We start from the raw sequence: 12,174 nt of genomic DNA, 5'->3' as shown, positions 1-12,174 counted from the left end.
GACAAAAACTCATCCTCTCTAAATCTCACTGTGCTTCCCCTGTTGTACATAACCACTGTTCTGTTTCTGTCTTTCTACTTTATTTGTATTTATATTTTGTATAGATGGAATAAAGCATCTATACAAAGATGGAGTAGCACCTTTTGCCCATTTTTCAATCGGGTTGTTTGTCTTTTAATTGTTGAGTTGTAGCATTTCTTTGTATATCATTTATATTAAACCTTATTGGATATGTGATTTCCAAATATTTTCTCCCATTGAGTCAGCTGTCTTTTCACCCTTTCGACGAAATCCTTTGAGGTGCAAAAGTGTTTAATTTTGAGGTAGTCCCATTTATCTATCTTTTCTTTTGTTGCTTGTGCTTTGGTCTAAGATCCAAGAAACCACCACCTACCACAAGATCTTAAAGATGTTTCCCTACATTTTCTTCTAATAGTTTTATATTTAGGTCTTTGATCCATTTTGAGTTGATTCTTATTTAGGGAGTAAGATCAAGGCCCCCTTTCATTGTTTTGGTTATGAATATCCAGTTCTCCCAGCACCATTTGTTGAAGAGACTGTTTTGTCCTGGTAACATGGACTTGGTAGGTTTGTCAAAAACTAGTTGGCCATAGAGATGAGTATTTATTGCTGGACTCTCAGTTTTATTCCACTTATCAATGTATCTATCTTTATGTCAATGCCATGCTGTTTTGACCACTGTAACTTTGTAGTATGTTTCAAGATCAGGCAGTGAAAGCCCTCCCACATCACTTTTCTTTTTTTAGAATGCTTTTAGCTATCCGGTGCACTTTCTCTTCCAAATAAATTTGGTAACTGCCTTTTCTATTTTTCTATTCCATCAGTAGACTGTTGGAATTTTGATTAGTATTGCATTGAATCTCTTAATCAGTTTGGGTAGGATTGACATAGTCACGATATTAGTCTTCCAATCCATGAACATGGAATGTCTTTCCATTTGGTTTGGTCTTCTTTGATTTCTTTTTGGAGTGTTTTGTAGTTTTCTGCATATAGGTCCTATACTTCCTTGGTTAAATTGGTTCCTAGGTACTTAAATCATTTTGTGGCTATTGTAAATGTATTTTTTCCTGATTTCCTCCTCAGATTATTCAATACTAGTGTTTAGAAACATTACTGATTTTTGTGTGTTGATCTTGCATGCTGTCACTTTGCTGAACTCATTTATTAGCTCACATAGCTTTGTTGTACACTTTTGAGAATTTTCTAAACATAGGGTCATGTTATCTGTGAATAGTGAGCTTTTTCACTTCCTCTTTTCCTATTTGGATGCCTTTTATTTATTTTTTCCCTGTCTAATTACTCTAACTACAGTTTCTAACACAATGTTGAATAACAGTGGTGACAATGGGCATCCTTGTCTTGTTCCCAATCTTAGAGGGAAAGCTTTCAACCTTTCCCTATTGAGTATGATGTTGGTTGTGGGTTTTTCATATATTTCCTTTATCATATTGAAGATTTTTCCTTCTATTCCTATCTTTTGAAGTGTTTTTATCAAGAAAGGATGCTGGATTTTGTCAAATGCTTTTTCTGCATTGATTGAGATAATTATGTGGCTTTTTTCCCTTCAACTTGTTAATGTGGTGTATTATGTTAATTGATTTTCTTGTGCTGAACCACCCTTGCATACCAGGAATAAATCCCACTTGATCATGGTGTATAATTCTTTGGATATGCTATTGGATTCTCTTTGCAAGTATTTTGTTGAGAACTTTTGTGTCTATGTTCATTAGAGAGATTGGCCTGTTCTTTTCTTGTAGTTTCTTTATTTGACTTTGGTATTAGGGTAATGTTGACTTCATAAAATGTGTTGGGTAATTTTCCCTCCTCTTCAGTTTTTTAGAAGAGTTTAAACAGGATTAATGTTAATTCTTCTAGAAATACTTGGTAGAATTCACCTGGGAAGCCATCTGGTCCTTGACTTTTCTTTGTTGGGAGATTTTTGATGACTGTTTCAATCTCTTTAAAAATGATTGGGGGGATAAATAAAGAAAAATAAATTTTAAAAATAAATCTTTTTTTTTAAAGTGATTGGTTTGTTAAGTTCTTGTATTTCTCATAGAGTCAATGTAAGTAATTTGTGTGTTTCTAGGAATTTTATCCATTTCATTTAGGTTGTCTAGTTTGTTGGCAAAGTTTCTCATAATATTCCCTAATGATCCTTTTTATTTCTGTCAGGTCAGTCATAATGTCCCGCCTTTCATATATGACTTTATTTGCATCTTTTCTCTTTTTTTCTTTGCTAGTCTAAGCATCTGTCAATTTTATTGATCATCTCAAAGAACCAGCTTATGGTTTTGTTGATTTTCTCTAAGCTATTTTTTTTGTTGTTGTTCTTGGTATCATTTTTTTCTGCTCTAATCTTTATTATTTCTTTCCTTTTGCTTTCTTTGGAATTGGTTTCCTGTTCTTTTGCTGATTCTTCCAGATGTTCAGTTATGTCTTTGATTTTAGCTCTTTCTTCTTTTTTATTATAGGCATTTAGGGCTATAAGCTTCCCTTTCAGCACTGCCTTGACTGTACCCCATAAGTTTTTGTTTGTTTGTTAGTTTGTTTTTTAAGAAGATACTGGGGATTGGACCTAAGACATTATAATGGGAAGTAGGCACTCAACCACTAAGCTACATCCACTCTGATTGGACCTAGGACATTATAATGGAAAGTAGGCACTCAAACACTAAGCTACATCCACTCCCCAATGAGAGCTGTTTGCTTTTAGGAGGTACCAGGGATTGAAACTGGGACTCTATGTGGAAAGCAGATGCTCAACCACTTGAGCTACATCTACTTCCTCCCATAAGTTCTGATAAGTTGTATTCTCATTTTCATTCTTCTTGATATATTTACTAATTTCTCTTACAACTTCTTTGACCCACTGATTGTTTAGGAGTGTGTTGTTAAGCCTACATACATTTACTGATTTTCCCCTTTCCCATCTCTTATTGATTTCCAGTTTCATTCCATTATGATCTGAGGAGGTGCTTTGGATAATTTCAGTCTTTTTATATTTATTGAGACCTGCCTTGTAACCCAGCTTATGGTCTATCCTGGAGAAAGATCCATGAACCCTTGAGAAGAATGTATAATCCACTGATTCGGGTGCAACATTCTGCATATGTCTGTTAAGTCTATCTCACTTATATTGTTTAAGTCTCTGTTTCCTTGTTGATCTACTGTCTAGTTTTTAATAACATGAATGGTGTGTTGAAGTCACCAAATATTATTGTAGAGATGTCTTTTACCCCCTTAAGTTTTGCTAGATTTGCTTTGTGTATTTCAGGGCACCCTGATTAGTTTCATAGATATTTATGACTGTTATTTCTTCCTGGTGGATTGTCTCTTTTATTGATACATCTCTTAAAACTTTTTTTAATTTAAAGTTTGTTTTGTCTGATATTTGTGTAGCTACCCCTGCTCTTTTTTGGTTGCTGTTTATGTGGAGTATCTTTTTCCAACCTTTCACTTTCAGCCCATTTATATCCCCAGGTCTAAGGTGAGTCTCTTGTAGCCAGTATATGGATGGCTCATGTTTTTTCATCCATTCTGTCAGCCTGTATCTTTTTATTGGGGAATGTAATCCATTCTTATTCAATGATATTACTGTAAATGCATTATTTACTTCCACCATTTTATTCTTTTGCTTTCATATGTCATATCTTATTTTCATCTGTCTTTTCTTTTTTTGGTTAGCCTTTCTGCTAGACTTGCCTTCCATACTATCCTCCAAGCTTCTATCGCCTGTCTTTTTCTTTGGGACTGTAAATCTCCCTTTAGTGCTTCCGCAGAGGCAGATTCTTTGTTATGAACTCTCTTAGTTTCTATTTATTTGTGAATATTTTAAACTCACTTCCATATTTGAAGGACAATTTAGCCCCATAAAGAATTCTTAGCTGGCAATTTTTCTCTTTCAGTATCCTAATTATATCATACTACTGTTCTCTCATCTCCATGAGTTCTGCTGAGCAATCTACACTAAGCCTTCCTGGGCTTCCCTTGTATGTGATGGTTTGTTTCTCCCTTCCTGCTCAGAATTTTCTCTTTATCATTGGTGTTTGACATTCTGAGTAGTATGTATCTTCGAGTATGTCTATTTGGATTCATTCTGATTGAGATATGTTACACTTCTTAGATCTGAAAATTCATTTCTTTCATGAGAGTTGGCAAATTTTCAGCCATTATTTCCTCAAATACTCTTTCTACCCCTTTTCCCTTCTCTTGTCCTGGAATTCCCATGACATGTATGTGTTATCATTCAACTCCCTGAGCCTCTGCTCAATTTTTTCCATTCTTTTCTTCTCTTCAATTTCAGCTGTTCTGTCTTCTGTGTCACTTATTCTTTCTTCCATCATTTCAAGTCTGCTGTTGTATATCTCCAAAGTGTTTTTGATCTCACATATTGTATCTTTCATTCCCATAAGCTCTGTTATTTTTCTATTCAGGTTTTCAAATTCTTCTTTGTCCTCACTCAGTGTCTTTTTGATATCCTTTATCTCTTTAGCTATATTGTCTTTCAACTCATTGATTTGATTTAGGAGATTTGTATCAACCTTGTTGATTAACTGTCTCAAATCCTGTGTCTCATCTGGGACTTTGATAAATTTTTTTGCTTGGGCAATTTATTCCATTTTTTAGTGTGGCTTGTAATTTTTTGTGGATAATTAGGCATTTGATTATGATGGTGAGTTTACTCTGAGGCTTAATTTCTCTCTGTTGCATAGGAATTTAGTGGTGGGAAGCTGTGTGTTATTGCCATTCTTTGATTCTTGGTTCAGCCTGTTCTAGGTCTTTAGGATTGTCCCTGTTAGTTGCTCAAATCCAGGCCATGGACCCAGTAATGGGCTGCAGACCCACTTCCAAGGGCCATGGGGAAGGAGGCTGTAAAGGCCAGAAAAAGCCTCTCTTGTTTACTTCTCATTTCCTCACATGTATTTCCTTCGTCTGCCAGAAGATAGTGCTCTTTGGCAGCTCTCTGTTCAAACCCTGGTCAAAGTGTTTTTGTAGCTACACTGACCACAACAGTGTGACAGAGGATCCTGCCTCAAGGTTATTCAGAACCTCACAAATCAAACTTTCCTCTGAGGCTGTTTCCCAAACTTTACAGACAGCCTCTTCCCTTTTCTTGGGTAGGAAATAATTCCACTCCCCTCTGCATCCTCAACAAGTCCTGGTCAGTAGGAAGGGTATTTGAGAGTGTCAGATCTTAGTACCTTGCTGGCTCCCAGGGTGAACAATGATGCAGCCCTCCTGGCCTGGAAGGTCTTATGGGACACAGCAGACCAAATTTGTTGGCAAAAGCCCAATCAGTCTTAGGCTGTGTCCCTCTCTCCCTGCTTTCCTGGGGAGGCGGATCCCTTTGGCTCCCTCCATCTGTAGCCACTGGCCAGTGGCCAGAGAATTCAAAGCTGTCTGGTCCAAGGATGGGGGGAAGGGCACCAGCAGCTACAGTTGCAACTTTTACTCACAGTCTTCCCATTAAATTTCTTTTCCTGTGCCCCTCTCCTGGGTGGTGTCCATCCTTCCCCTGGTGTCCCAAACCATAGAACATTTTTCCCCAGGTCATTTCTGCCTGTCCTCTAGCTATTTTTCTGGGAGAGAAGTGAGTCTTGTGTCTCTCTAATCCACCATCTTATTTGAAGTCCTCCCCTAGTGATTTCTTGATATAGAAGGGAGAAAAGAACAGAGGAGGTCAGGGGAGTGGTATACCTCTGGGTATAGGAGGATCAAACAAATATTAAATTTATATCAGAAATTGGCAGATTTCCTTTTGCATTTCTGAAAATTCCTGTGGAGTAAATGGAATTAACATAAAATTACCTTAAATTCCAGTGGAATGGGGAACCTAACTTTTTAAAATTGAACTTGGATATGCTTTCAGGGGGACCAAAAAAAAAAGGACTTATTCTTGAACAGTAAATGATCCCAGAAATTAAGCATTTGACTCATTTTTTCAATTGCGCAATTAGTTCCTTCTCCTCTTTTTTCAGATGGTAGTATTCTCTTTTCAAATATGTTCGTCATCTGAGAGGATGTAAATTAGAATACTTTGAAATAGTAGCGCAGCTGTTGAGAAAGAAGAGGAATGGAGCAGAAAGTAAGCCTAGTCATTATAACTGTAGTAATGTTTTAATGTTCTTATTTTAATATATTTTGACCATTTTATTTAGCATTTGTGACCAAAGGACCAACTATGTGATTGATAAATTTGCAAAGAACATTCTAGCCTCCATGCCTCATGATGCAATTATCTTACTCAGAGGAGATTTGCCAGGGAATTCTCTCCGTTACATGCACTACTGTGAAGGGTTAAGACCAGATATTTCATTAGTGGATCAAGAAGTAAGTATATAAAAAATATACTTGGAATATGGTAATGATAATACTTTTAAAGCATGTTTTTTAACAGTAGATGAGTATAGTTTCATGATCATTCTTAGGTAGAATATGTATCACATTCTTTTACTTAACTAATAGCATGTCATATGAGTTGCTTCTTTCTCATTTAAATTGTATGTTTTAAGAATTAATGCATTTCATGCTGGATTCAAATAATATCCTAGGTCCCTACTTCATGTGACAAACTGTAAAAATGTTCAATGTAAGTTTATTTTTAAATTGTTCTTTCACATTCAGCCAATTCAACCATTCTAATTAATACCACTGACTGGCCTAGGGATTAAAGTAAATTAGGTTGAATCTAAAATAAATCATCCTGTGGATATGTAAATATTTCATTCAAAATAGACATTATAAACCACAATTCTGCTATGAAATGTTCATACAAAGTTTGGGTTTGGAGGTTGATCCTGTGACAGAAATATGTTTGTGAAAATTTTGAGAGCTATTAAAAATAACTTTCTGGAACTGAAGAAATATGTTTAAACTATAAAATTTATTATTTAAGCCATGGGTACTCAAAAGGGAACAAATCTATCACTAGTGTTTTTAGAGCAATAATTAGGAAAAAAGAAATTTCTTAATATTGAAAGAATATGATTAGTTTGAGTAACTTATTAGGCAAAATACTTATTTAGTAAATTTTATTGAATTAATGACTAATTAGTAATTTTTTAGAAAACTACACAAACTTATTTCCAAATTTGGGAAAATTTGCAAATTATATGTATTTTTATAAGCAGTTTGCCTTGATACCATGTACATGGAGTAATCTGAGCTTCATTATAGCTTCTGACAAAAGCAAGGTTATTTGTGGATAATATGATATTAAACTAATATTTTAAATATTGTTGGGCTGGCAGTTACTATAGTTGAGAAGCATGGATTTCAAGGTTAATTAGACATAAATCCCCATTCTGTCCTTTCCTGGATATTTCACGTCATGGGATTAATGACTTTTTCTCTCAAAGCTTCTGTTACCTTATTTGTGAAATGGAAATGATCATTATATAAGTTAGGATGCTTTTGAAAGCAAGAAACAGAATACCTGACTAAAAGTAGCTTGCACTATGGAGTTTTTATCTCACATAACGAGTAGTCTGGAGATAGGTTTTAGGATTGATAATATAAGCAATTCAATGATGTTAGTGTTCTGGGGCAGCTTGTGGGCAGCTCTCGTGACTTTTCCCTCAGAATACCTGACTAAAAGTAGCTTGCACTATGGAGTTTTTATCTCACATAATGAGTAGTCTGGAGATAGGTTTTAGGATTGATAATATAAGCAATTCAATGATGTTAGTGTTCTGATGCAGCTTGTGGGCAGCTCTCGTGACTTTTCCCTCAGAGTCAAAAGATGGATGCCCAGTTCCAAACATCCCATCTTAAAATAACCACCTTTAGGCAGGAAGCAAGGTGCTTCTTCTGGGCTACTTTGCTTACTCTTGTACTCACTCTCTTTATTGGGAGGAATGTATACCCCAGAAGGGCCTAGCAGATCTCCACTCAGTCCCCAGTGACAATTATTTGGTCACATGCCCACTTAAAATCACTCACTAGCAAAAAGAATGACTATACCTGAGCACATGCTGCTCTGAACTACCTGATCAAAATCAAGAATGCATTTGTGAAAAAAGAGGTATTAGCTGTTGAGTCAGCAATCAAAGGTATCTGATACAATTATTTTCATATATTAAGGTTATTAAAAGAATTAAATGAAGCACATTAAAGTCATAGTACATAGTGAGTACTTAAAGTTAATTTCCCCAAGAACTGAAACTTGGGAGTAATAAAATTTAATTCAGTATATATTTTTTGAGTACTTACATTGTACACTCAAACCAAAATTAATTTGTCATTTGCTAGTTAAATGAGGGATATAAGGTGAGCAAAACATAAGCATAATTGCTCAAATAATGATCTCTACACTCTAAGGTTTGCAGAGGTTAAGTAGGAGTCTTTTCTTTAAAAATAGGAAATCTGTACATAAAAAAGTATAGGGGGAAAAAAAGGATAGAATTAAGTGTTATTTCAGGGAAGAGGACTTGGCCCAGTGGTTAGGGTGTCCGTCTACCACATGGGAGGTCCACAGTTCAAACCCCAGGCTTCCTTGACCCGTGTGGAGCTGGCCCACATGCAGTGCTGATGCATGCAAGGAGTGCCCTGCCACACAGGGGTATCCCCTGTGTAGGGGAACCCCATGCACAAGGAGTGAACCCTGTAAGGAGAGCCGCCCAGTGCAAAAGAAAGTACAGCCTGCCCAGGAACGGCGCCACACACACGGAGAGCTGACACACAAGATGACGCAACAAAAAGAAACAAAGATTCCCATGCCGCTGACAACAGCAGAAGCAGACAAAGAAGAACACACGCAGCAAATGGACACAGAGAGCAGACAACGTGGGTGGAGGGGGGGGAGGGGAGAGGGGGAGGGGGAGGGGAGAAAAATAAATACAAAATAAATCTTTTTTTAAAAAGTGTCATTTCAAAGATTTTTTTCTGATATAAATGATTTATTTTAATCAAGGGAAGTTGTAAGGACATGTAATTAATTGAGTGGCTATAATAAATTCAGATAATTTAGCCAAAAGGGCTTTTAAATTCGAGGCTTAGGTTATCATATGATTGAGTTTCTCAAAGGAGGGATTATAATCTTATTCATCATAGATGAACAATACTCATTTTTTGAATGAATGAAAGAAATAATGGAGTAATGATATATTTATATTTCGTCTAGGTTGCCCAGCCTGGCCATCAAAGAAATTTTAACTTCAGCAAACATATTTTGAGAACTATTTTATGCCAGGCAATATGCTAGGTGCAAAGGGACACGGGAAAAGATACAGTCCCGCCACGTAGGCTCACAGTCTAGTGAATAATAGACCAAGAGGTATATTAGAGGGAGGTACAAAGTGCCATAGGATCCTACGTTTTGGCTGTGTAAACTGAGGAGGGCTGCATAGAAGAAATGATATTTAAGCAGATCCTGAAAGTTGAGTATACATTCTCTGGGTATAAAGATGGGGGAAGGTCATTCTGGGTAGTCAGTCAAGTGCATGGAGATAAAATGAAAGCAGGTATTGATATTATTGATGATTGTTATACCTTAAGACAGAAAATCCAAGGTTTAAGTCATTGGAAAAGTTTTCAGTGCCCTAAAGCTTGACTGTGCTTGTATTTTTAAATTATATACATATATATATATATAAAATGTATGTTCCCATTTTAGAATCTTCTCTTTGTACTTGAAAAACTTGAATTTTTAAAGAAATATATTAAAAATATGACTTCGTTTTTAATTTTTCTGACAGATGATGACTTATCAGTGGTATTTGCCCAAGATGGCAAAGCATTTACCGGGTGTCAACTTTCCTGGGAACCGGTGGAATCCTGTAGAAGGAATATTCCCTAGTGGAGTAGTCACATTTAATCTTTATCATTTTCTTGAAAGAAATAAACAGTAAGCATTCTTTTCATATAATAGCTTTTCTAAACTCTTAAGCTTTTCTGAAATTGTTTATGTAGCAGCTGTGCCTCATCCAAAAGACCAATTTTCTACACCTATTTCCCTGTCACCAGTGAGATTATCTTTGTAATTAAATTGAATATCTGTGCATAAATGAGGCCAGGCAGAAATCAATGTTATTGTTCTGGGTAGAGAAAAAATAAAGACAGATTAGCAAAAACAGCAAATAAGATCTTAGTACAATTCAGAGAAATTGGAGATGTGCCTGCCTACTTGAAATCTTTGCAGGTGAATCGCAAGCAATTATAGTTCCCCCAGATGAACACCATGGCCCGCTTTTAAGTGTAAAGCCAATGTTTTCCAGGAATAATCACTCTTAAAAATAGCTTACCGCTTTTTATAAAGGATAAGACATTTTATATAAATAAGAAAAACCCCTACAGTTATGCTAGCTGAGATAAAATATGAAAATTGTGAATTCTATACTTGAGAACACAAGATTATTCTTAAAGTCTAGAATAAATATCTCTTCGACTGTAGAGTGTTGAACATTTCTCTTGTCTCTGAAATACCAGGGATTGTCCAGAACTTGAAGAAGAAAGGTCAATTTCAATTTTTCTATTTTTTATAAAGGGGACTTCAGAAATTCTTTGTAAATTCCAAAGTTAAATTATTCCCTGTTAAGAACGTAATAATGTGGTACTTTTGGTGTTCAGAGCTTTACTCTGAAGTTTACTGTGGCTTGTAAGTGATCCTCATGAAGGTAATTGTTATAAATGTGCTGTGAGAATATTTCATTGTTCTATTTTAGAATAAAATATTGATAATCATTATAATCCCAAATAGTCTTTTTTTGTTGTTTAATTTTATTTAATTCAACCCCACAAGCTTTTAGTGGATATCTACTTTGTTCCAGTTTGTAGTAGGGCCTGGCAATAAAAAGACAAGTGAGACTCATTTCCAAATTCAAGTCATCCATAATCTAGTTGTATAGAGACACAGATATGAACACAACCAACAGTAATATGATGGGATTTGCCTTATAAAGTATCAGAATAATAAATGCTCAATATGTTTTTACTGAATGAATGATTTAACTGACAGTATAAACCAAGTAGAGCATGGATGAGAAGGCAATTAATTCTCCTGGGGGCAGGGGGTTTCATTAAACATTTATTTAATAAAAATATTGGGTGTCACCATATTCTAAGAACTATCCTAGCCAAAGAGGAATGAAGCATGATCCCTGCTATTGCCATTTTTTTCAGAGAGGGTTTCAGGTGGTGTTTTAAATATGAAACAGATAAATTATAATATCTTTTGGAAGTGTGATAGTGTCCATATAGACAAAGCATTGGACTCTTACTGTCTTAAAGGCTAGGTAGGAACTTAGGTGGGTGGAAGAAGACTGAGTCAGGGGAAAGGCACATGCAAAGCTATAGAAAGGGCCTGGTGAGCACTGAGGAAACTGTGGAGAGTTCTCAGCATGTTTGGAGCTCAGGGCTTAGAAGGCCAGTAGAGGGCATGTGTCTGAGGGAGGGTAAGAGACAGATTATGAAGGGCTTTATCCTTATACACATAGGAGTATTCATTGTGGAAAATCTGACAATACAGAAAAGTGTAAAGAAGAACAGTATTATCTATCTTTCAAGGCCAACCACTGTTAACATTTTGATAAACTTTTTTCTGTTCCATTCTTTTTTTTTTGTAAGATTTATTTCTTTATTTCCGCCCCCCCCCCCCCCCCCCCCCGCCATTGTCTGTTCTCTGTGGTCTATTTGCTGCTGCGTCTTTCTTCTTTGTCTGCTTCTGTTGTGGTCAGCAGCATGGGAATCTGTGTTTCTTTTTGTTGTGTCATCTTGTTGTGTCAGCACTCCATGTGGGCGGTGCCATTCTTAGGCAGGCTGCACATTCTTTCACGCTGGGCGGCTCTCCTTATGGGGCGCACTCCTTGCGCGTGGGGCTGCGCTACGTGGGGGACACCCCTGCATGGCACGGCACTCCTTGTGCGCATCAGCACTGTGCATGGGCCAGCTCCACACAGGTCAAGGAGGCCCGGAGTTTGCATCGCGGACCTCCCATTTGGTAGACATGTGGATAGGTTGCCCTATCCACTGGGCCAAGTCCATTTCCATTTCCATTCATTTTTAACAGAAATTACATATTTATACACACACAACATATACACGTACTGTCCAGTTATTTTCACTTAGCTTTATATCATGAGTATTTCATTTCCCATGTAATTAACAAAATGTCTTCATAACCATTATTTTTGGCTATATAATATTTTCATATAG

General features: G+C 36.4%; 1 protein-coding gene across 5 annotated transcripts in view; it reads left to right on the top strand.

Annotated features, from left to right (window-relative positions):
• TMEM260 (transmembrane protein 260) overlaps positions 1-12,174 on the top strand; it is a 73,133-nt gene that overhangs the window by 45,847 nt on the left and 15,112 nt on the right. For all 5 annotated transcript variants that reach the window (XM_058293380.2, XM_058293379.2, XM_058293378.2 and 2 more), the window contains 2 exons: positions 6,183-6,354; positions 9,720-9,868. In XM_058293380.2, the coding sequence (XP_058149363.1) occupies positions 6,183-6,354; positions 9,720-9,868 (321 nt within the window). The remainder of the gene's footprint in view (positions 1-6,182; positions 6,355-9,719; positions 9,869-12,174) is intronic.

The sequence above is a fragment of the Dasypus novemcinctus genome, chromosome 3, assembly GCF_030445035.2.
Source record: "Dasypus novemcinctus isolate mDasNov1 chromosome 3, mDasNov1.1.hap2, whole genome shotgun sequence".
NCBI lineage: Eukaryota > Metazoa > Chordata > Mammalia > Cingulata > Dasypodidae > Dasypus > Dasypus novemcinctus.
The sequence above is the reverse complement of the archived record's forward strand: the minus strand, read 5'-3'. Positions and strand labels throughout refer to the sequence as shown.